The 26289-nt window shown below is 46.4% G+C and overlaps 1 protein-coding gene and 1 non-coding gene across 2 annotated transcripts in view; one reads left to right on the top strand and one right to left on the bottom strand.

Annotated features, from left to right (window-relative positions):
• TLL2 (tolloid like 2) overlaps positions 1-26289 on the top strand; it is a 195504-nt gene that overhangs the window by 128608 nt on the left and 40607 nt on the right. Inside the window, exons 11-13 of the mRNA XM_038743348.1 lie at positions 14465-14581; positions 16315-16460; positions 23616-23811. Of these exons, the coding sequence (XP_038599276.1) occupies positions 14465-14581; positions 16315-16460; positions 23616-23811 (459 nt within the window). The remainder of the gene's footprint in view (positions 1-14464; positions 14582-16314; positions 16461-23615; positions 23812-26289) is intronic.
• Positions 18449-18586, bottom strand: LOC119926317. Its single transcript, XR_005450204.1, has one exon. It is a non-coding gene; the product is annotated as a small nucleolar RNA SNORA7 (small nucleolar RNA).

Raw genomic sequence — 26289 nt, 5'->3', positions numbered from 1 at the left:
AGCCTCACGTGGGACAACTGATCACCTTGTATCCCCCCAGCATTTAGAACAGCGCTTCGCACATAGTAAGTGCTTAACAAATACCGTCAAAAAAAAATTGCTGTCTTGATCTTCTTCTTACAGCCTCGCTCTGCATCCACCTCTCTGCTCCTCGGAAAAATCCAGTGCCAACCCATCGTCCTCTGTGCCAAGCTCAGCTTCCTGACCCTTGGCTTCACAAACCCCTGCTGGATTTCTCCATCTTATATGTCAGCTCTCTTCACTTGCTGCCCCTCAACTTACACTCTTTGACCCTCCCAAGGTCACCCAATCCCCTCACCTTTGACCCCCTCATCAACCCTGTCACCCCTCCTGCCCTTCCTCCCAAATCTGTCAGACCACAGTTCTCCCCCTATGTAAAGCCCTCATAAAACCACACCTCTTTCAGGAAGCCTTCCCTGATTACTTCACAACACCCAAGTTCCCTTAGCCTCTGGGTACTTTATTCCTAACCTCAGCCCTTGTAGATATTTTCATTTATTTATGTAACTGATTTATATATTTACCTGCACATTCATTTATTTGACTTTACTTGCTTTTGTGTCCTGTGGGAAGCACACTGTGATGGGGGAAGGAAGCAGCGTGTACTATTGGATAGAGCACAGACCTTGGAGACAGAATGACCCGAGTTCTAGTCCTAGCTCCTCCAGTTGTCTGCTGTGTGACTGTGGGCAAGTCACTTCACTTCTCTGGGCCTCCGTGAACAATAATAATAATAATAATAATGATGATGGCATTTATTAAGTGCTTACTATGTGCAGAGCACTGTTCTAAGCTCTGGGGAGGTTACAAGGTGATCAGGTTATCCCACATGGGATTGACAGTCTAGTGAACTCACTTATAAAATGGGGAGCCCCATGTGGGACATGGACTGTGTCCAACCTGATTGATTAGCTTTACATTCATTCATTCATTCAATCGTATTTATTGAGCACTTCCTGTGTGCAGAGCATTGTACTAAGCGCTTGGGAAGTACAAGTCGGCAACATATAGAGACGGCCCCTCCTCAACAACGGGCTCACAGTCTAGAAGGGGGAGACAGACAACTAAACAAAACGTGTAGACAGGTGTCAAAATCGTCAGAACAAATAGAATTATAGCTATAAGCACATCATTAACAAAATAAATCGCTTGTATCTACTGCAGCGCTTAGTACAGTGTCTGGCATAAAGGAAGAGCTTAACAATTACTGCTAAGGAGAAAAATAGAAGGGATTCGAGGCAGAAGAAAGTGGTCAAGATCAGAGGAGGAGAACTTGCCCAAGCCTGGACAGGAGCCCACGTGCAAAGGGATTTTTTGCTTTTTCCTTCAGAGGAAGGCGGGAGAGGCATAGAGCAGCCGACCCTTCCTCCTCCGGTCCCCTGGGTGGATGGCGGCGATGGTGGACACGGTGTGCTTTCGCCCGTCGCGAACTCTGCCCTGCCAGCTGCCTGCGCATAAACTTGTGCGTGGGTGTGTGGGGGCGAGAGTGCCGCTGGAGAGAGCCTGATGCCTCGTGTTGTCACTCTGCGCTGGTAGAATTTCTATTTTGCCAAATATTTGGCCCACTCCACCATCTCCAAACGCAGTTGTTAGTGAAGCTTTGTGTTTCGAACAAGTGCCTTGTGTGAGCTGGTCTGGGCCCATGAAATCTGAGGGAGGAGGCAGGTCAATGCTGCTTTTGCAGGAGGGGAGGCGGATTAGGATGGATTGTGAAAGTACGCTTCTTGCTAGGAAAAAAAACGGGCAGCGCATACTTTCCCAGGGAAATGTGTGAAAATCTAGCCATAAATGATGCGTAACTTTTTATGAATGAATCCTTTATTGCCCCCAAAGGAGATCACTCTGTAGTTTCCTCATCTGCATTTTCTCTTTGTGATATAATAATAATAATAATGGCATTTATTAAGCGCTTACTATGTGCAAAGCACTGTTTTAAGCACTGGGGAGGTTACAAGGTGATCAGGTTGTCCCGTGGGGGGCTCACAGTCTTAATCCCCATTTTACGGATGAGGTAACTGAGGCACAACAGAGAAATTAAGTGACTTGCCCGAAGTCACACAACTGACAATTGGCGGAGCTGGGATTTGTCCAATTTGTACTTCCCAAGCGCTTAGTACAGTGCTCTGCACACAGTAAGCGCTCAATAAATACGATTGATGATGATGATGATGAACCCCTGACCTCTGACTCCAAAGCCCGTGGTCTTTCCACTGAGCCACGGTGCTTCTCCTCGAAGACCAAGTCGAACTCCAGGAATTAACCAGCTGTTGAGTTTCTTCTTGTAGGTCTAGGGTCGTTTGGAGAGGAAGATTGAGTATCAACTAAGGTGATGACGATCCATTTCACCCAGTGAGTCAGGACATCTGGGGGACTTTCATAACCCCTTTATCCTAGTGCTTAGTCGAGGGGTGCTAACAGGGTCCTAAGCAGAGGCCCGAGATCTGAGACCTTGAAATTTTAACTGTGGCTCTGCGACTGGTTGGCTTTGGTTATATAGGAACCTCTGCTTCTTAGTAAGTAAAATAACCCCTGCCCGATCCAAAGCCACCTGGGGATTTGATAGGGGCTGTACAGTGGGACAACGAAGACGTGAAAAACGGAAAACACCAGCAAATGAATTTCATTCGGAATTCAATCCTGCGGACCAAGAAGTGCCTTTCTCACATGGGTGAATTACTAATGGCATTTGGTACACATTCGCTGGCCTGTGAGAATGACGGGAAAAACAGATTCGACACGGTTCCTTTCTCAGTATACATGGACGTAAGCAGTCCTATAGGGAGGGCAATAGCAGTGACCTAGGAAACAACCATCAATTACAAAATCAGCAATCCAAGAGATGAGTGTTAAATTTTAGGAAGCTAAACACAGTCCTTGGGCGGGCCAGGGAGCTCGGACAACTGGGTTCTAGTCTCAGCTTCACCACTTGCCTGCTGTGTGATCATGGAAAGTCTCTTAAGTTCCCTGTGCCTCGATTTCTTCATCGGTACAGTGAGGATTAAAGTACCTGTTCTCCCTTGCCCTTAAGACTGTAAGTTTTATGAGGGACAGGGACTGTGTCCAACCTTCCTCTCTAGAATTCAAGCTCACTGTGGGCAGGGAATGTGTCTGTTATATTGTTATTATCATACTCTCCCAACCGCTTAGTACATTCATTTATTCATTATTCAGTCGTATTTATTGAGCGCTTACTGTGTGCAGAGCACTGGACTAAGCACTTGGGAAGTACAAATCATCAGCCTATTCATTCAATTGTATTTACTGAGCGCTTACTGTGTGCAGAGCACTGTACTAAGCACTTGGGAAGTCCAAGTTGGCAACATATAGAGACGGTCCCTACCCAACAACGGGCTCACAGTCTAGAAGCGGGAGACAGACAACAGAACAAAACAAGTAGACAGACGTCAATGCCATCAGAATAAATAGAATTATAACTATGTACATATCATTAGTAAAATAGAGTAATAAGTATGTGCAAATAAGAGTAATAAATATGTACAAATATATACAAGTGCTAAGGGGAAGGGGGTAGGGCAGAGGAAGGGAGGGGGATCGATAGGGAGGGGAGGAAGAGGAGGAGAGGAAAATGGGGGGCTCAGTCTGGGAAGGCCTCCTGGAGGAGGTGAGCTCTCAGTAGGGCTTTGAAGGGAGGAAGAGAGCGAGCTTGGTAGATGTGTGGAGGGAGGGCATTCCAGGCCAGAGGTAGGACGAGGGTCAGGGGTCGACGGTGGGACAGGCGAGAACGAGGCACGGTGAGAAGGTTAGCGGTATAATGCTCTGCACACAGTAAGCGCTCAATAAATACGAGTGACTGGCTAACTGATCTGATTAACTTGTATCTACCCCAGTGCTCAGCACATTAGCACTCCACAAGTATTACAACTATTATGATTATTGTTGTTGTTGAAGGGTGTCTTCCTGCTCTCCATCACTCCAGGCACTGTCTTTGCGCTTAGTACAGTGCTCTGCACACAGTAAGCGCTCAATAAATACGATTGATTGATTGATTGATTGATTTACATGCTGTCAAAGCCCCTTCAGAGGTGTGGGTGTTTTTTTTAAATGTATTTGTTAAGCACTTACTATGTGCTGGGCACTGTACTAAGCACTAGGGTAGTTCCGGGAGTTCTGCCAGAAGGGATGGGGCTTGGGTTCCGTGTCTGTGTGGTGGACATACCCTTCTCCAGTTTTTTCTGAGAGAAGCCCTGGTGACTCAAAGTAATATCGGTGCCTCCCTGGCGGAGGCGGTTTACTTAGGTGATAATTGTAAGAGCCAACAAACCCCAAAGGAATTAATCATAATCATTAGAGAAGCAGCGTGGCTCAGTGGAAAGAGCCCGGGCTTTGGAGTCAGAGTTCATGGGTTCAAATCCCAGCTCCGCCAACTGTCAGCTGTGTGACTTTGGGCAACTCACTTCACTTCTCTGTGCCTCAGTTACCTCATCTGTAAAATGGGGATTAAAATGGTGGGGACAAACTGATCACCTTGTAACCTCCCCAGCGCTTAGAACAGTGCTTTGCACATAGTAAGCGCTTAACAAATACCATCATTATTATTATTATAATGATGACCTGTTGAGGACTTACTATGTGCCTAGCACTGTGCTAAATCCTGGGGTAGATGCAGTACAATTAAATGAGACCAACATGGACCTCATATTCCAAGGAGGGAGAGAACAGACATTTTATCCCCATTTTACAGATGAGGAAACTGAGGCTCAGAGGACTCAAGAGATTTGCCCAAGGTCACTAAGTAGGCAAGTGACAGAGCCAGGATTAGAATGCAGACCTCCTAACTCCCTGTCCTCTGCTCTTTCCAGTAGGCCATGTTGTTTCTCATGATTTTTCAGGTAAAATTACCTGATTAACTAATAATAATAATATTAATAATGAGAAGCAACATGGCTTAGTGGAAAGAGCACAGGCCTGGGCGTCAGAGGTCATGGGTTCTAATCCCATCTCTGCCATTTGTCAGCTGTGTGACTTTGGGCAAGTTGCTTAACTTCTCTGTGCCTCAGTTATGTCATCTGTAAAATGAGAATTAAGACTTTGAGCCCTACATGGGACAACCTGATAACCTTGTATCTATCCTAGTGCTTAGAACAGTGCTTCCTACGTAGTAAGAACTTAACAAATACCAATATTATTATTATTAATAATAGCAATAATTGTGGTATTTGTTAACAGCTTACTATGTGCCAAGGACTGTAATAATAATAATAATAATGATGGCATTTGTTAAGCGCTTACCATGTGCAAAGCACTGTTCTTAGCGCTGGGGGGGATACAAGGTGATCAGGTTGTCCCGCATGGGGCTCACAGTTATCATCCCCATTTTACAGATGAGGTAACTGAGGCTCCGAGAAGTTCAGTGACTTGCCCAAGGTCACGCAGCAGACACGTGGTGGAGCTGGGGTTCGAACCCATGACCTCTGGCTCCAAAGCCCGTGCTCTTTCCACTGAGCCACGCGACTGTACTAAGTGCTGGGGCAGATACAAAATAATTGGATCCCACATGGGGCTCACAGTCTAAGTAGGAGGGAGAACAGATATTGATTCCCCATTTTGCAGAGGAAGGAAACTGAGGCACAGAAAAGTGAAGTGACTTGCTCCACGTCATGCAACAGGCATGTGGAGGAGCCCGAATCAGCTCTTATAGTACAGTGGCTGGCACATAGTGAGCACTTAACAAATACCAGCATGGCTTAGTGGAAAGAGCCTGGGCTTGGGACTCAGTGGTCGTGGGTTCTAATCCCAGCTCCGCCACTTATCAGCTCTGTGACTTTGGGCAAGTCACTTTAACTTCTCTGTGCCTCAGTTTCCTCATCTGTAAAATAGGGATGGAGACTGTGAGCCCCATGTGGGACAACCTGATTACCTTGTATCTACCCCAGCGCTTAGAGCAGTGCTTGGCTCATAGTAAGTGCTTAACAAATGCCATCATTTATTTATTTATTGGAACCCAGGTTCATTCATTCATTCAGTCGTATTTACTGAGCATTTACTGTGTGCAGAGCATCAGGTCCTCTGACTCCCAGACGTGTGCACTTTCCACTATTAATCAATTCTCGTCCTTCTAGCCAGTAAATAATATCTTTCCGTTATGACGTGATGTAATTTTTGAAAACCTTGTTGACACAATGGCTCTTCCAAAGACACCATTAAGGGATAATTCCTCGCTGGATTCTTGGCTCTGGGTACAACTCTTCTATCATGTTCATCCAGTCCAAAAGGCAGCAGGTGGCCAGGAATCAAAGAAGTGGAATGAAACTGAAAACACCCTATCAGCTGTTGGCGATTAAAGAGCTTTGGTGGCAAAGTAGGTCTGGAGCCTACAGAGAGCTTTGGTAGGTAACTCTCCCAATACCGAAGCAACAGAGAAGAGGAGGAGTCATGGTTCTCCCCATTTTTCTTAGGGGCAAACTGAGGCCTGGAATGGAAAAAGGACAGGACCAGAATCCCCTAGTGGTTTTCCAGCTGGATCGGAGTTGGAGTTCCAAACTGTAGGTTCTCAGCGAGAAAGGGTGGGTCAGACAATCTATGGTATTTATTGAGCACTTGCCACGTACTGACCGTGTACTAATCACTTGGGAGAGTACGGTAATAATAATTATAATTGAGGTATTTGTTAAGTGCTTACTATAATAATAATAATAATAATGATGGCATTTATTGTTAAGCGCTTACTATGTGTAAAGCACTGTTCTAAGCGCTGGGGGGGGGATACAACGTAATCAGGTTGTCCCACGTGGGGCTCACAGTCACTCCCCATTTTACAGATGAGGGAACTGAAGCTCAGAGAAGTTAAGTGACTTGCCCAAGGTCACACAGCAGACTTGTGGCAGATTCGGAATTCGAACCCAAGACCTCTGACTCCAAAGCCCGGGCTCTTTCCACTGAGCCACGCTGCTTCTCTATGTGCCAGGCACCGTACTAAGTGCCAGGGTGGACACTCGCAAATCAGGTTGGACACGGTCCCTGTCCCACATGGGGCTCCTAGTCTCAATCCCCATTCTACAGATGAGGTAACTGAGGCCCAGAGAAGTGAAGTAACTTGCCCAAGGTCACACAGCAGACAAGAAACGGAACCGGGATGATCCCTTCCCTTGAGGAACTTACAGTGTAGAAAGGGTGACAGACATTAAAATAAATTACAGGTAGCAACGTAAACCTGCTAGATGTATTTATTTCTTTATTTATTTTATGGTGTTCAGCATTTGGGTAGTTACAAGGTAATCAATTTGGACACAGTCATATCCCGCATGGGGCTTTCAGTCTTAATTCCCATTTTACAGATGAGGTAACTGAGGCCCAGAGAAGTGAAGTGACTTCCCCAAGGTTACACAGCAATCTGCACAACAGACCAGTGGTGGAGCCAGGATTAGAATCCAGGTCCTTCTAACTCCCTGGCCCTCGGCCCAGGCACTAGGCCCTGCTGCTTCTTTGGGGACCAGGTTTACAATCAATCAATTAATCAATAGTATTATCGAGTGCTTACCCGTTTTACAGATGAGGGAACTGAGGCCCAGAGTCAACAGATACCATCATCATTGTTATTATGATGCAGAGAAGCAGCATGGCTCAGTGGAATGAGCCCGGGCTGTGGAGTCAGAGGTCATGGGTTCAAATCCTGGCTCTGCCACTTGTCAGCTGTGTGACTTCATGAGAAGCAGCGTGGCTCAGTGGAAAGAGCCCGGGCTTTGCAGTCAGAGTTCATGGGTTCAAATCCCAGCTCCGCCAATTGTCAGCTGTGTGACTTTGGGCAAGTCACTTCACTTCTCTGGGCCTCAGTTCCCTCATCTGTAAAATGGGGGTTAAGACTGTGAGCCCCACATGGGACAACCTGATCACCTTGTAAACTCCCCAGCACTTAGAACAGTGCTTTGCACACAGTAAGTGCTTAATAAATGCCATTATTATTATTATTATTATTACCCTGTGCAGAGCACTGTACTCTGTGTGTACTCTGTGTCTAGACTGAGCCCGTTGTTGGGTAGAGACCATCCCTATATGTTGCTGACTTGTACTTCCCAAGCGCTTGGTACAGTGCTCTGCACACAGTGAGCACTCAATAAATACGATTGAATGAATGAATGAATGTAGGAGAATACAATACAGTTAATAGACACAGTCCCTCACTACTTTCCCGGAACCACTGCCTTAGAAAGCCGTTCAGTTGGCTCTGGGGCATGTAATAATAATGATGGCATTTGTTAAGCGCTTACTATGTGCCAAGCACTGTTCTAAGCACTGGGCACTGTCCTAAGCGCTGGTAGTGTTCTGCCCTTGGCCCAGAGTTGCTCCAGGCTGACCTGGCCCATTGGACTGGTTTGCAGCTGGCCAGTTGCCCTGCAGGGAAACAACCTGCCAGTCTCAGCTCCGCAACATTGCCAAGATCCGCCCTTTCCTCTCCATCCAAACCGCTACCCTGCTCATTCAAGCTCTCATCCTATCCCGTCTGGACTACTGCACCAGCCTTCTCTCTGATCTCCCATCCTCGTGTCTCTCTCCACTTCAGTCCATACTTCATGCTGCTGCCCGGATTATCTTTGTCCAGAAACGCTCTGGGCATATTACTCCCCTCCTCAAAAACCTCCAATGGCTACCAATCAATCTGCGCATCAGACAGAAACTCCTCACCCTGGGCTTCAAGGCTGTCCATCCCCTCACCCCCTCCTACCTCACCTCCCTTCTCTCCTTCTCCAGCCCAGCCCGCACCCTCCGCTCCTCCACCGCTAATCTCCTCACTGTACCTCGTTCTCGCCTGTCCCGCCATCGACCCCCAGCCCACGTCATCCCCGGGCCTGGAATGCCCTCCCTCTGCCCCTCCGCCAAGCTAGCTCTCTTCCTCCCTTCAAGGCCCTGCTGAGAGCTCACCTCCTCCAGGAGGCCTTCCCAGACTGAGCCCCTTCCTTCCTCTCCCCCTCGTCCCCCTCTCCATCCCCCCATCTTACCTCCTTCCCTTCCCCACAGCACCTGTATATATGTATATATGGTTGTACATATTTATTACTCTATTTATTTATTCATTTATTTTACTTGTACATATCTATCCTATTTATTTTATTTTTTTGGTATGTTTGGTTTTGTTCTCTGTCTCCCCCTTTTAGACTGTGAGCCCACTGTTGGGTAGGGACTGTCTCTATGTGTTGCCAATTTGTACTTCCCAAGCGCTTAGTACAGTGCTCTGCACATAGTAAGCGCTCAATAAATACGATTGATGATGATGATGAACTGGGGCCCTCTCAACTGCAGACCTGCTGTGGATCAGCTCTGTTGGCAAGGCCCAGAAAGATACTATCTACTCGCTACTCTTCTACTACAACTCAGCCCGCACCCTTCACCCCTGTAATCATCATCATCATCAATCGTATTTATTGAGCGCTTACTGTGTGCAGAGCACTGTACTAAGCGCTTGGGAAGTACAAGTTGGCAACATATAGAGACAGTCCCTACCCAGCGGTGGGTTTACAGTCTAAAAGGGGGAATGCCAGACTCAATCTCGTCTATCTTGCCGTTGACCTCTTGCCCACATTCACTGTCATTCATTCATTCAATCGTATTTATTGAGCGCTTACTGTGTGCAGAGCACTGTACTAAGCGCTTGGGAAGTCCAAGTTGGCAACATAGAGAGACGGTCCCTAGGCAACAGCAGGCTCACAGTCTAGAAGTGAAGTCTAGAAGTCTAGAAGGAAAATAAATTATCTTTTAAATCAGTAACCGGGACTGCAGTCCAGCCCAAAGGGTCTGAATGTGTTTGCAAACACCCCAAGTTTCTCAAAGCAACAGCTGACTCCCCCCCAACCCCACACTGCCAGGAAGATCTAAGCGCTTGGGAAGTAGAAATCAGCAACATATAGAGATGGTTCCTACCCAACAACGGGCTCACAGTCTAAACACAGAGTACACACAGAGTACAGCACTCTGCACAGGGTAAGCACTCGATAATACTATTGATTAATTGATTGATTGTCAACCTGGTCCCCAAAGAAGCAGCAGGGCCTAGTGGCTGGGCCGAGGGCCAGGGAGTTAGAAGGACCTGAATTCTAATCCTGGCTCCACCACTTGTCTGTTGTGCAGATTGCTGTGTAACCCTGGGGAAGTCACTTGCCACATCCTGCCTCTAGCCTGGAATGCCCTCCCTCCTCATGTCCAACAGACGAGCAGCCTGGCTTAGTGGAAAGAGAACGGGCTTGGGAGTCAGAGGTCGTGGGTTCTAATTCCAGCTCTGCCCCTTGTCAGCTGTGTGACTTTGGGAAAGTCACTTCACTTCTCTGGGCCTCAGTTCCCTCATCTGGAAAATGGGGATTAAGACTCTGAGCCCCACCTGGGACAACCTGATCACCTTGTAGCCCCCCACAGCGCTTAGAACAGTTCTTGGCACCTAGTAACCGCTTAACAAATACCATTATTATCATTATTATTGTTATTATTATTATCATTATTATTCAAAGCCTCATCCCCCAAGAGGCCTTCTCTAATAATAACAAGAACTGTACAGAGTGTTGGAATAGAGACAAATTAGTCAGGTCTGACATAGTCCCTGCCCCAAATGGAGCTCAGTCTAAGATGTGTGTCGGGGAAAGAACAGGTATTAAATCCCCATTTTACTGTTAAGGAAACTAGGACATATAGAAGTTAATCAATCAATCGTATTTATTGAGCATTTACTGTATGCAGAGCACTGTGCTAAGCACTTGAGCAAGTTAAGCAACTTGTCCAAGGTCACACAGCAATTGCGCAGCAACTCGGGATTAAAACCCAGGCCTGTGTTCTTTCCACTAGTCCCTGCTGCTTCTCTTGAATAAAGGGTTGGAAAACCATTTGCCTTTCTAAGATAAATTACTCATTCCTTCATTTGGGAAACTTTCTTGCCGCCTCTTTGAGAATCCAGCTGGAAGCATGAGATCTTCCTGGCAGTGTGGGGTTGCGGGGGAGTTAGCTGTTGCTATGAGAAACCTGGGGTGTTTGCAAACACATTCAGACCCTTTGGGCTGGATTGCAGTCCCGGTTACTGATTTAAAGGATAATTTATTGTCCTTGCAAGACGATCTTTTTAAAAATCCATTTCAGGGCTCCGCTGGACTTGCCGTTGGCTGCATCCCAGCAGCATTCCCCAGTGTGAATCCAGTCTCTCAGTACCCCATCCTGCCCCTTTCTCCACACTCCTTCCTGCTAGTTTAGTTATCCCTGGAGCTGTGCTCCTTAATGGGGCCCTGGCCAATAACTGCTCTGTTGTCCTGGAGAAATCACTGAGATTTAACTTTCTCTGGACCAAAATCTCAAAAGAAGCTCAGCCACCTGAGGAGCAGTAATAATAATAGTAATAATAATGGTATTTGTTAAGCACTTACTATGTGCAAAACACTGTTCTAAGTGCTGGGGGGGATACAAGGTGATCAGGTTGTCCCACGTGGGGCTCACAGTCTTAATTCCCATTTTACAGATGAGGTAACTGAGGCACAGAAAAGTTAAGTGACTTGCCCAAAGTCACACAGCTGACATTGGCGGAGCCGGGATTAGAACCCGTGACCTCTGACTCCCAAGCCCAGGCTCTTTCCACTGAGCCATGCTGTGATGACCCTTGTTGGCATCAGGCTTTAGGGCATTCATTATTTACCCCACAGAGCTTATGTACGTGTCTACAAATTATATGTTATTTATTTATATTAATGTCCAGACTGTGGACTGTCAGCCTCCTCTAGACCGTAACCTTGTTGTGGGTAGAGAACGAATCTGTTATATTGTTAGTGTCCTCTCCAAGGGCTTAGTACAGTGCTCTGCACTCAGTAAGTGCTCAATAAATAGGATTGACTGACTAGACTCTGCAATGCGTCTAGCAACTCTGTTGTACTGCACTCTCCCCATCAGTAATCAATCAATGGTATTTATTGAGCACTTACTCTGTGCAGGGTACTTTTGTAAGCACTTGGGAGAGTACAGTATAACAGAATTAGCAGAAATGTTCCCTGCCCATAACGAGCTTACAGTCCAGAGGGAAAGACAGCCATTCATATGAATAAATAAGTAATTTATAATAAATAGTTTAAAGATATGGACATAAGTGCCGTGGGGTTGGGAGTAGGATGAAAATCACATGTCCAAAGGTCACAGATCCAAGTGAACAGATGACGCAGAAAGGAGAGCGAGTTGGGGAAAAGAGGGCTTAATTTGGGAAGGCCTCCCAAGAGCTTAGTACTCGGCAGGTAGTAAGCGTTAATCAATCAATCAATCAATCGTATTTATTGAGCACTTACTGTGTGCAGAGCACTGTACTAAGCACTTGGGAAGTACAAGTTGGGAACATAAATGCCATTGTTGTTGATAAAAAGCAGCATGGCTTAGTGGAAAGAGCACGGGTTTGGGAGTCAGAGGACGTGGGTTCCAGTCCTGCCTCCACCACTTGTCTGCTGTGTGACCTTGGGCAAGCTGCTTAACTTCTCTCAGTTCCCTCATCTGTAAAATGGGAATTAAGACTGGGAGCCTCACGTGGGACAACCTGATTACCTTGTATCTACCCCAGCGCTTAGAACAGTGCTTGGCACATAGTAAGCACTTAACGATACCATAATAATAATAATGATGACGATGATCAGACTTATTAGTATCATCTGAATCAGACTTTTCATTCCTATGGCAATCAATTAATTCTTTTGCTTGATTGACCGATTGGTTACTAGCAAGAATAAGAGGGGACAGTGTGCTCACTGACCTCCTGAAGCTTATATGGTGGGGGGCCCAAAAGTTGGGACTCAGTTTTTCTTGCTCGTTAGAAGTGGTGAATGTCTCAGTCAGTCAGCCAATGGTATTTGTTGAGCGCTTACTGTGTGCACAACATTGTACAAAGCGCTTGGGAGAGTATAATATAACAATAAGCAGTTACATTTCCTGCCCACAACGAGCTTGCGGTCTAGAGGTGAGCTCCTAACTTCAGGAGAGACTGAAAGTTTGGATTTGCTACCAATAGGTTCTCTCTTCCAGTCCTGGCTGTAGCCATGATTTCCAGTGTCTGGTGTTGGTTTTAAATCACTAAGTCGATAGTATTAACTGAGCACCTAATGGGTAGGCTAGAGGTAAAAAAGACATAGTTCCTGCCTTCAAGGAATTTATAATTAAAGAGATGACAGACTGCAGAGGTATGACCTCTCCAAATAAAGGAAATAGGCAAATACAGAGTTTTGTTTGGAGAAAACATGGCCTAGAAGAAAGAGCACGGGCCTGGGAATTGGCAGATCTGGGTTCTAATTCCAGATCAGCTACTTCTCTACTGTGGGACCTTGTGCAAGTCACTTGACTTCTCTTTGCTCAGTTTTCTTATTAGTAAACGGGGGTGAAATACCTGTTCTCCCTCCCTTTTAGACTGTGGAACCCCTTGTGGGACAGAGAGTGTGTCTTATCCGCTTATATTGGATCTAGCCCAGTTCTTGGCAGACAGTAAGCGTTTAACAAATACCATCATTATTATTATTTTTTTATGGTGTTTGTTAAGTGCTTACTATCTGCCAGGCACTCTACTAAGCACTGCGGTAGATACAAGCTAATCAGGTTGGAAACAGTCCCTGTCCCACATGGGGCTCACGGTCTTAATCCCCATTTTACAGAGAAGTCACTGAAGCCCAGAGAAATGAAGTGACTTGGCCAAGATCACACAGCAGACAAATGGCAGAGGCAGGATTAGAACTCAGGTCTTTCTGACTCCCAGCTCTGTGCCCTATCTACTAGGCCCCGCTGCTTCTTTGTTATTATCCCTTTTTCCTCTCCTCCTCCCCACCCCCCGGCCCTACCTCCTTCCCCTCCCCACAGCACTTATATATATTTGTGTAGATTTATTACTCTGCTTATTTTACTTGTACATATTTACTGTTCTATTTATTTTGTTAATGATGTGCATATAGCTGAGAAGCAGTATGGCTTAGTGGGAAGGGCCCGGGCTTGGAAGTCTGAGGTCGAGGGTTCTAATCCCAGCCCTGCCACTTATCAGCTGTGTGACTTTGGGCAAGTCACTCCACTTCTCTGTGCCTCAGTGGTCTCATCTGTAAAATGGAGATTAAGACTGTGAGTCACACATGGGACAATCTGACAATCTCCAGTGCTTAGAACAGTGCATGGCACATAGTAAACGCTTAACAAATACCATTATTATTATTAGTCTTATTATTATTATATGGCTATATATATATAGCTATATATTATATAGCTATATATTATATAGCTATTTGTTCTGACGATTTTGACACCTGTCTACATGCTTTGTTTTGTTGTCCGTCTCCCCCTTCTAGACTGTGAGCCCGTTGTTGGGTAGGGACCGTCTCCATACGTTGCCAACCTGTACTTCCCAAGTGCTTAGTACAGTGCTCTGCACACAGTAAGCGCTCGATAAATACGATTGAATGAATGAATGAATGAATGAATGAATCCTGATGGTCCGTTTTCTGCCTTTCAGGTAGATTTTGCGGCGATAAAATCCCGGAGCCCCTCATCTCTATGGACAGCCGGCTTTGGGTTGAGTTCCGCAGCAGCAGCAATATCCTGGGAAAGGGTTTTTTTGTGACTTATGAAGGTGTGTGCTGGCTTCTGACTGAGCCTCCCTGCCCCTTCTCCTCCTCTCCCTCACCCCCCAAGCAGATATGGCGCGACTGCCAGCGGAGGGGAGGTGGACAAAGGCGAGGCAGGAGTTTGTCCCCTGAAAAACAAAACAAGAAAAACTTCCAGTTTTATAAAAGAGCCATCATATAATAATAATAATAATAATGACGGCATTTATAAACACTTACTACGTGCAAAGCACTGTTCTAAGCACTGGGGAGGATACAAGGTGATCAGGTTGTCCCATGTGGGGCTCGCAGTCTTCATCCCCATTTTACAGATGAGGTAACTGAGGCACAGAGAAGTTAAGTGACTTGCCCAAAGTCACACAGCTGACAATTGGCGGAGTGAGGATTTGAACCCATGACCTCTGACTCCTAAGTGCGGACTCTTTCCATTGAGCCATGCCGCTTCTCTGTCCTTCCTTCCTGAGCCGGTGTTAATATTGATCTAACCTTTAGCACGGTAAAAATGCAGTCAGTTCTCAGCTAATGAAGGGTTACTTTCCTGATGATGATAATAATCATAATAATTATGGTATTTGTTAAGCACTTACTATTAATTCATTCATTCAATCGTATTTATTGAGCGCTTACTGTGTGCAGAGCACTGTACTAAGCGCTTGGGAAGTACAAGTTAGCAACATATAGAGATGGTCCCTACCCAACAGTGGGCTCACAGTCAACACTGTTCTAAGCACTGGAGTAGATCCAAGGTCATTCATTCATTCATTCATTCATTCATTCAATCATATTTATTGAGCGCTTACTGTGTGCAGAGCACTGTACTAAGCGCTTGGAAAGTACAATTCGGCCATGAATAGAGACAATCCAGGTTGAACATAGTCCCTGTCTCAATCCCCATTTTACTGTCTCAATCCCCATTTTACAGATGAGGTAACCAAGGCACAGAGAAGTTAAGTGACTTGCCCAGGGTCACACAGCAGACAACTGGCAGGGCCGGGATTAGAACTTCTAACTCCCAAGTCCTTGTTCTTGCCACTAGGCCATGCTGCTTCTCTAAATAGCTCAAAAATCCGAGTTTTAGTGGGCATGCTTTCACTGGAAGAACGTGCGTGTGCCGAACTATTTTTTCCGCCATCACATGGCCTCGCTGGAAACACATTTTCCCCTTAACTTGCAGTCAAAATCCACATTCCCTGTAAATCAATCAATCAATCCATCGTATTTATTGAGCGCTTACTGTGTGCAGAGCACTGTACTAAGCGCTTGGGAAGTACAAGTTGGCAACATATAGGGACAGTCCCTACCCAACAGTGGGCTCACAGTCTAAAAGGGGGAGGCAGAGAACAAAACCAAACATACTAACAAAATGAAATAAATAGAATAGATATGTACAGGCAAAATAAATAAATAAATAAATAGAGTAATAAATATGTACAAACATATATACATATATACAGGTGCTGTGGGGAAGGGAAGGAGGTAAGATGGGGGGGATGGAGAGGGGGACGAGGGGGAAAATTGAAAACTGAAAACTGTTTTAGCCAAAGGAATAAAATGAAAGGTTCTTGCCGCCATCTAACGGTGGCCCGTGGTTGTGAGGTTTACTTTGCCTTTCTTATTTTGCAAAATAATTTTCATTATTTTCACCCGTTCCAAGTCCAGTGTCTCTTCCTTTCAGCCCAAGGGAGATCCCCCTGGAGAAAAGCGTTCCTTACCCCTTGCCTTCTTTTATTTTTGGAAGCTATCTGCGGAGGAGAGATTCACAAAGACGCCGGGCAGATTCAGTCTCCCAATTATCCGGATGACTACAGGCCTTCCAAGGAATGTGTGTGGAGGATCACTGTGTCTGAGGGGTTTCACGTGGGGCTGTCATTCCAGGCATTCGAGGTGAGATGGAGAGTTGGAGTCGCCTTGCTTAAGGACTGAGCTAAAAGACAATTTCAGCCTGGCATTCTGTGCTCCACCAAGTGGAATTGATTCATTCATCCATTCAATCGTATTTATAATAATAATAATGGTGATGGCATTTATTAAGCTCTTACTATGTGCAAAGCACTGTTCTAAGCGCTGTGGAGGGTACAAGGTGATCAGGTTGTCCCACGGGGGGGGTTACAGTCTTAATCCCCAGATGAGGTAATTGAGGCACAGAGAAGTTAAGTGACTTGCCCAAAGTCACACAGCTGACAATTGGCAGAGCCAGGATTCGAACCCATGACCTTGGACTCCAAAGCCCGTGCTCTTTCCACTGAGCCATGCTGTTTCCCAATAATAATGATGGCATTTATTAAGTGCTCACGCTTCTAGACTGTGAGCCCACTCTTCTAGACTGTGAGCCCACTGTTGGGTAGGGACCGTCTCTATATGTTGCCAACTTGTACTTCCCAAGTGCTTAGTACAGTGCTCTGCGCACAGAAAGCGCTCAATAAATACGATTGATTGATTGATTGATTGATTGCAAAGCACTGTTCTAAGCGCTGGGGAGATTACAAGGTGATCAGGTTAGCCCACGGGGGGCTCACAGTCTTAATCCCCATTTTACAGATGAGGTAACTAAGTCCCAGAGAAGTGAAGTGACTTGTCCAAAGTCACCCAGCTGACAATTGGCGGAGTCGGGATTTGAACCCATGACCTCTGACTCCAAAGCCTGTGCTCTTTCCACTAAGCCACGCATTTATTGAGCACTTACTGTGTGCAGAGCACTATACTAAGCGCTTGGGAAGTACAAGTCGACGACATATAGAGACGGTCCCTACCCAATAACAGGCGGAATGTTTCCTGCTGATTTGAGTGTGAAACAATGTGACTATCCGATCTGTCCGAGATTACTGCTCTCTTCTCCATCCATCAATGGTACTTACTGAACGCTTACTATGTGCAGAGTACTTGGGAAAGTACAATGCAATAGAATTAATAGACACGTTCCCTACCCACAGTGAGCTTACGGTCTGGGGGGGAGATAGAAGTTAGTATGAATAAATATGTAATTTATAATATTTAAAGATTACTATTATTATTATTATTATTAATAATAATAATAATAATAATAATAGTATTTGTGAAGCGCTTACTATGTGCCAAGCACCATCACTTGGTGGTATGACAGAGCCTCTCACAGATGCCTACCCTTTAGGGAGACATACCATCCTGAGTGAGTTTCTCTTCCTTTCACCTGAACAGGATTTATGGGAAAAAATTTTTAAATCACTTCCTCCCACCCGTGGAGCCCTGGAACATGACTACCAATTCTGTTATATTGAACTCTTCCAAGTGCTTAGTTCAGTGCTCTGCACATGCAGTAATCACGCTATAAATACCATTGATTGATTGATTGCTTGATTGGCATCTTGACCCTCTCGCTCTCCGGGGGGCCGTCTTGGTTTTATAATTCATTCAGTCGTATTTATTGAGCGCTTACTGTGTGCAGAGCACTGTACTAAGTGCGTAGTTATAATGTTGCAGGTTTTCCGGCCCGTTTCCAGGAAGCTACTCGGCCCTGCCTGCTGGGTACTCCATGAAATCTCCCCCATTGGGGGAAGGATACCAGGAGGCCTGGTGTCCCAGATGCCGCCATTATTTGGGTGAGACGGACCCAAATTTCAGGCTCCGCTTCGTCTCCCCCTTTGTCTTCTGTGGGACGTGTTTATGTCCCTGTCTTATGCTGTCTAGTCGTCTCCAACCCATAACGACTCCATGGACACATCGCTCCCAGAACGCCCCACCTCCATCAGCAATCGTTCTGGTAGTGTGTCCAAAGAGAAAACTCTTGGTCAAAATGTGGAAGTGGGTTGACCTCTGCCTCCTTCCGCGTTGTCAACTTGAGTCTCCACCCTCGACTCTCTTCCGTGCCGCTGCTGCCCAGCCCGGGGTGAGTTTTGACTTGTAGCAGATTGCCTTCCATTTGCTAGCCACTGCCCAAGCTGGGAATGGAACGGGTAGGCCTCTGCTTGACTCTCCTTCTCACAGTCGAGACTGGTAGAGGACTGGAAACTCTCCAAGTGCGACCCTGAGAGGGTCTGTTTATGTCCTAGCCAACCTAATCCGGAGATCCCTGTGCATCTCAGTGGATGGCTAGTCAGTCAGTCCATTGCATTTATGGAGCTCTTACTGTGTGCAGAGCACTTGCGAGAGTACAATAGAGCAATAAACAGGCACATTCCCTGCCCACAATGAGCTTACAGTCCAGAGGACTTACAGCTTGAGGTCTAGAGGACTGGTTGAGGGGATGGAGGGAAGAGGGAGGTGTGGAGAGGTGGTGGGGAAGACAGGGTAACGTAGTTGTGTCTGCCGAGCTCTGGACCCCGTGGTCCGGTGACGAGAACGGTCACCAGTGGCCAAAGTGCCAGGCCTGCCAACCGGACACTGGGTTAGCAATGATGCCCAGACCCCTGGACCCTACTCGGATCCCCCCGCTCATCCTGACTCTAACAACTGCTGACTTCCAAGAGGATGCGGTGGTGGAAAGGACCCTGGCTAGCTTCTGCAAGGTGGGCTGGGGTCATGATCTGTGGTGCTTCTGTGGGGATGGAAGAGGACAACTCCTCCTCCCCAAATATTCCTCTCTCTTTCCTTAACCCTGCTTTTAATTCCCACTCCCCCATCTTTCTCCTCCCTACCCCCACCTCTTCTCTGGCTTCACCCCCTCTCTTTCCCACTTAGGGGGTCCGGAGTTTGGGCATCTTTAGGGAGCCTGGATTGGTCCCCAAGATATTATGATTACTATGATTCTGCAATCGAATGAATGAATGAATGAATACCAGGAAAATCTTGGCTGGGGTTAAGGTGTAGTAATAATAATAATAATAATGATAATTGTGGTATTTGTTAAGCGCATACTATGTGCCAGGCACTGTACTAAGAACTGAGGTGGATACATGCAAATCGGGTTGGACACAGTCTGTCCCACATGGGGCTCACAGTCGTAGTCCCCAGTTTACAGATGAGGTAACTGAGGCCCAGTGAAGTGAATTGGCTTGCCCATGGCCACACAACAGACCAGGGGCAGAGCCAGAATTAGAACCCTTAATGTTCTGATTCCCAGATCTGTGCTCTATCCACTATGCCATGCTTTGCCCACGTTGGCATGTGGCCCAGCGCGATATTTCCTTACAGGACAGTGCCAGCCTCCCAACTACCTCCCCATGGCTGCTTTCAACTTGGAGCCACTAGGATGTGGGGCTCAGAAATAAAGGAATCTCTGCTCTTCAGGCCATCCATCCCATCCCTCTTCCTCCAACCCCAGGTCTCAAGTGTTCGTACAGTGCTCTGCACACAGTAAGCGCTCAATAAATACGATTGATTGATCGAGATTGTTCTGTTTCACTGCCAGCCCCTTGCCTATATCCTCCCTCTGTCCTGGAACACTCTCCCTCTTCATATAATAATAATAATTGTGGCATTTGTTAGGTGCTTACTATGTGTGCCAGGCCCTTTACTAAGCACTGAGGTGGATATAAGCAAGTCAGTCCCTGTCCCACATGGGGCTCTCACTCTCAATCCCCATTTTCCAGATGAGGTAACTGAGGCACAGAGAAGTGAAGTGACTTGCCCGAGGGCAGACAACAGACAAGTGGTGGAGCCAGGATTAGAACCCATGACCTTCTGATTCCCAGGCCCATGCTCTAGGTGGTTCAGTGGAAAAGAGCCCGGGCTTTGGAGTCAGAGGTCATGGATCAAATCCTGGCTCCGCCAGTTGTCAGCTGTGTGACTTTGGGCAAGTCGCTTACCTTCTTTGTGCCTCAATTACCTCATCTGTCAAATGGGGATTAAGACTGTGAGCCCCCCGTGGGACAACCTGATCACCTTGTAACCTCCCCAGTGCTTAGAACAGTGCTTTGCACATAGTAAGCGCTTAATAAATGCCATTATTATTATTATTTTTTTTATTCTCTTCATATCTGACAGTCCACCACCGTCCCCACAGTCCAATCACTTCTTTTCCAAGATGCCTTCCCTGACTAAGCCCTCTCTTTTGTGTTACCTGTGTGCTTGGATATGTAACCCTTAAGCGCTGTGATAGTCACCCCACCTCCACAGCACTTATATACTTATCTACATATCCTTATACACTGCCATTTCCCCTAGATGTAATTTATTTTCATATCCGTGTCCCCCTCTAGACTGTAAACCCCTTGTGGGCAGGGATCACATCTACCACCTCTATTGTATTGTGCTCTCCCAAGAGAAGCAGTGTGGCTCAGTGGAAAGAGCCCGGGCTTTGGAGTTAGAGGTCACGGGTTCAAATCCCAGCTCTGCCAATTGTCAGCTGTGTGACTTTGGGCAAGTCACTTAACTTCTCTGTGCCTCAGTTCCCTCATCTGTCAAATGGGGATTAAGACTGTGAGCCCCCCACCCGCCGTGGGACAACCTGATCACCTTGTAACCTCCCCAGTGCTTAGAACAGTGCTTTGCACATAGTAAGCGCTTAATAAGTTCCATTATTATTATTATTATTAGCTTATTACAGTGCCCTTCAAACAGTAAGCACTCAATCAATACCATTGATCGATTGACTGATTGGCTGAATAGGCTTCCCGGTAGAAATTTTGGCCCAAAGTGGCCCTGGCCATGGATATGTGCTGGTCTCCCTGTGAGTAAGGGTAGGGAGTGCACATTTTTGCACCTATGGCACAGCCCTATCGTGCTCTCCTTGGCTAAATCAATTAATCACAATATTTACTAAGTGTTTACTATGTGCTAAGCCCCAAAAGATAATGAGGTCAGACACAGTCCTTATTCCTCATGGGATTCACAGCCAAAGAGGGAGGGAGCACAGCTATTTTATTTCTATTTTTCAGATGAAGCAGCAAAGGCCCAGAGAGGTTAAGTGTGCCCAAGGTCACACAGCACATCAGTGGCAGAACCAGAATTAGAATCAGGTCTCCTGAGTCCTGGTCCTCTGATAATAATAATAATAATAATGATGGTATTTGTTAAGCGCTTACTATGTGCAAAGCACTGTTCTAAGCACTGGGGAGGTTACAAGCGTGGCTCAGTGGAAAGAGCACGGACTTTGGAGTCAGAGGTTGTGGGTTCGAATCCCAGCTCCGCCACATGTCTGCTGTGTGTCCTTGGGCAAGTCACGTAACTTCTCAGAGCCTCAGTTACCTCATATGTAAAATGGGGATGATGACTGCGAGCCCCGCGCGGGACAACCTGATCACCTTGTATCCCCCAGCGCTTAGAACAGTGCTTTGCACATAGTAAGCGCTTAACAAATGCCATTATTATTATTATTATTACAAGGTGATCAGGTTGTCCCATGGGGGGCTCACAGTTTTAATCCCCATTTTACAGATGAGGTAATTGAGGCCCAGAGAAGTTAAGCGACTTGCCCAAAGTCACACAGCTGACAGTTGGCGGAGCCGGGATTTGAACCCATGACGTCTGACTCCAAAGCCTGTGCTCTTTCCACTGAGCCCCGCTGTTTCCCATAGATATTGACTTTCGGATTGATCCTGGAGTCCAGATTACTCTGTACTTCATTGGTCAGCTCTAATGTTTAGGAGTGGTTTAATCATTTAAAAAACACTGGAAAGGGCTGTAGTGTGAGCCCCGTATAGAACAGGAACTGTGTCTGACCTGATGTAAGCTCACTGGGGGCAGGAAACGTGTCTACCAAGTCTTGTATTGTACTCTTCCAAGCACAGTAAGTGTTCAGTAAATACCACTGATGATGTTGAGGATTATTTTGCATCTACCCCAGTACTTAGTACACTTATTATTGGGCAAGTCACCGCTTTGTGCCTCAGTTACCTCATCTGTAAAATGGGGCTTGAGACTGTGAGCCCCACGCGGGACAGGGACTGTGTCCAACCTGATTGGCTTGTATCTCCCTCACAGTGCTTGACGCACAGTAAGTACTTAACAAATATTACTGTTACTATTATTATTACAGCGCTTGGCACATAGTAAGTGCTTAACAAATGCTATTATTATTATTATCTTAAGGAGTATTACTAAGGAAATGGCGTTCTGCAATTGGATGAGCATTGCCAAGATCCGCCCTTTCCTCTCCATCCATACCACTACCCTGCTCATTCAAGCTCTCATCCTATCCCGTCTGGACTACTGCATCAGCCTTCTCTCTGATCTCCCATCCTCGTGTCCCTCTCCACTTCAATCCATACTTCATGCTGCTGCATGGATTATCTTTGTCCAGAAACGCTCTGGGCATGTTACTCCCCTCCTCAAAAATCTCCAGTGGCTACCAATCAATCTGCGCATCAGGCAGAAACTCCTCACCCTGGGCTTCAAGGCTGTCCATCCCCTCGCCCCCTCCTACCTCACCTCCCTTCTCTCCTTCTCCAGCCCAGCCCGTACCCTCCGTTCCTCCACCACTAATCTCCTCACCGTACCTCATTCTCGCCTGTCCCGCCATTGACCCCCAGCCCACGTCATCCCCCGGGCCTGGAATGCCCTCCCTCTGCCCATCCGCCAAGCTAGCTCTCTTCCTCCCTTCAAGGCCCTACTGAGAGCTCACCTCCTCCAGGAGGCTTTCCCAGACTGAGCCCCTTCCTTCCTCTCCCCCTCGTCCCCCTCTCCATCCCCCCCCATCTTACCTCCTTCCCTTCCCCACAGCACCTGTATATATGTATATATGTTTGTACATATTTATTACTCTATTTATTTATTTATTTATTTTACTTGTACATATCTATTCTGTTTATTTTATTTTGTTAGTATGTTTGGTTTTGTTCTCTGTCTCCCCCTATTAGACTGTGAGCCCACTGCTGGGTAGGGACTGTCTCTATATGTTGCCAATTTGTACTTCCCAAGCGCTTAGTACAGTGCTCTGCACATAGTAAGCGCTCAATAAATACGATGGATGATTATAAAAGTGAAACCTCAAATTTTGGAAATTTAAAGCCAATTTTTACTCAAATTGTAAAAACAGCCCCGATGGTTGGCCCGGAATGATAAGTTGGTTTTTAAACCCCACAAAGTCCCCTCCAAGTGCAAACCCATCCAAGCCTTCTTCCTCTCTTGCCCCCATCACCGAAGGGGAAGGCCGTTGAACTCCCCCCCCCCATCTCCCTCTGCCAGGTGGAGAGACACGACAGCTGCATTTACGACTACCTGGAGGTCCGGGACGGCTCCACCGAAGACGGCCCTCTGATCGGCCGCTTCTGTGGCTACGAGAAACCAGACGACGTCAAATCCAGCTCCAACAAAATGTGGATGAAGTTTGTGTCCGACGGCTCTATCAATAAAGCAGGGTTTGCCGCCAATTTCTTTCAGGGTACGGATTAATAATAATAATAATAATAATAATGGCATTTGTTAAGCGCTGACTATGTGCCAAGCACTGTTCTAAGCACTGGGGAGGATACAAGGTGATCAGATTGTCCCACGTGGGGCTCACAGTCTTAATCCCCATTTTACAGATGAGGGAACTGAGGCCCAGAGACTGAAGTGACTTGCCCAAAGTCACACAGCTGACAATTGGTAGACCCTGGGATTTGAACTCATGACCTCGGACTCCCAAGGCCGTGCTCTTTCCATTGAGCCACGCTGCTGGCCCTCCCCTTTTGGTTGAGGGAGACAGGGAGAGGGTTGATGTTTGGGAGGGAGGGAGAGATGAAGAGCCGGCTCAGTCGTCCCCATTGTAACCCCAAATCAAGTGGAAAATGGGGTGGGGAGGGTTTCTCCCCCTGGAATCCATAAAGCAGCAGCGTGGCTCAGTGGAAAGAGCCCGGGCTTTGGAGTCAGAGGTCATGGGTTCGAATTCCGACTTCACCACTTGTCAGCTGTGGGACCTTGGGCAAGCCACTTAACTTCTCTGTGCCTCAGTTACCTCATCTGTAAAATGGTATTAAGACTGTGAAACCCAGGTGGGACAATCTGATCACCCTGTATCCCCCAGCGCTTAGAACAGTGCTTGGCACATAGTAAGTGCTTAACAAATACCATAGTCATCATCATCATCATCATAAAATGAGTTACTAAAGCCTACGCAATAACAAACGGGAGAACTGGCACCTGCAGATTTTTATCCCTTTCTTCACTTTATCTCCTTTCACCTTAATAATAATATTGGCATTTACCTTCATCCACTTTACCACTTACCTTCATCCTCCTCTGGTAAGTGGGGAGGTCAGTGGAATCCAAACCCTTAACCCTGGCTCACACTGCGGTGAATGTGTTCATCTGTTTGTGTGTACGTGTATCTTCCGGACATATCCTGTCTCTTGTGGCCTGTATTTGTTCATGCTGCAGTCCTTATGGGTTTATCCTGCCTCCCCGCTCTAGATTGAAAGCTTCCCGAGGGCAGGGATTGTGTGGTGCTCTTCTCTGGTAACGTCTAGAACGATGCCAGGTTACGGTGGACAATCAGTGAGCACCATTGGTTGACTAACTCCCCAGTTTAGGAATGCCACGTGGCTTCTCAATCAATCAATTTATGGAGTGCTTACTGTGTGCATCATCATCATCATCATCAATCGTATTTATTGAGCGCTTACTATGTTCAGAGCACTGTACTAAGCGCTTGGGAAGTACAAATTGGCAACATAATTGCACAGTGTGCAGAACACTGTGCTAAGTGCCTGGGAGAGGACAATATAACCGAGTTGGTAAAAACGTTCCCTGCCCACAAGAAGCTGACAGTGTACAGTGGGAGAGGGCCATTAATTAAGTGACAGACATTAGTTAATGGCTTCTCTGCTGTTCAGTAAATGGCACCCGGGGCAATATGTGGTGACCAGTCTTCTAGACTGTGAGCCCACTGTTGGGTAGGGACTGTCTCTATATGTTGCCAATTTGTACTTCCCAAGCGCTTAGTACAGTGCTCTGCACACAGTAAGCGCTCAATAAATACGATTGATGATGATTGACCAGTCGGTCCTCAGTGCCTACTAACTATCACGTGGGATTCCTGGGGATGACATATCAGGCAGGAGGAAATGGGGTAGGGCGAGGGGCTGTGCTTTCTGGGCCTTTTATCCTGGGTCAGTGAGCATTCATTCATTCAATCATATTTATTGAGCACTTACTGTGTGCGAAGCACTGTACTAAGCACTTGAGAGAGTACAGTATAAAAATAAACACATCTCCTGCCCACAATGAGCTTATAGTCTAGAGGGAGAGACAGACATTATTATAGATAAATAAGTAAACAGATAAATAAATTACAGATATGTAATAGTAAAATACAGATTGTATTACAGAAGTACGGATTGCAATACTAATAAAAACATACAGATATGATTAAAGGGAGCAAGTCAGGGTGATGCAGAAGGTAATGGGAAAAGAGGAAAGGAGGACTTAGTCAGGGAAGACCTCTTGGAGGAGATGTGCCTTCAGTTCATTCAATCGTATTTATTGAGCTCTTACTGTGTGCAGAGCACTGTACTAAGTGCTTGGGAAGTACAAGTTGGCAACATATAGAGACGGTCCCTACCCAACAACAGGCTCACAGTATAGAAATTAGGCTTTGAAGTGGAGGAGAGTAATCATTTGCTGGATAATAATAATAATAATGGCATTTATTAAGCGCTTACTATGTGCAAAGCACTGTTCTAAGCGCTGGGGAGGTTACAAGGTGATCAGGTTGTCCCACGGGGGGCTCACAGTCTTCATCCCCATTTTACAGATGAGGTAACTGAGGCACAGAGAAGTGAAGTGACTTGCCCAAAGTCACACAGCTGACAATTGGCGGAGCCGGGGTTTGAACTCATGACCTCTGACTCCAAAGCCCGGGCTCTTTCCACTAGCCACG

The sequence above is a fragment of the Tachyglossus aculeatus genome, chromosome 3 (assembly GCF_015852505.1).
Source record: "Tachyglossus aculeatus isolate mTacAcu1 chromosome 3, mTacAcu1.pri, whole genome shotgun sequence".
NCBI classification, from domain to species: domain Eukaryota; kingdom Metazoa; phylum Chordata; class Mammalia; order Monotremata; family Tachyglossidae; genus Tachyglossus; species Tachyglossus aculeatus.
Note: the sequence above shows the minus strand (reverse complement) of the source record. Positions and strands in the feature narration are given on the sequence as shown.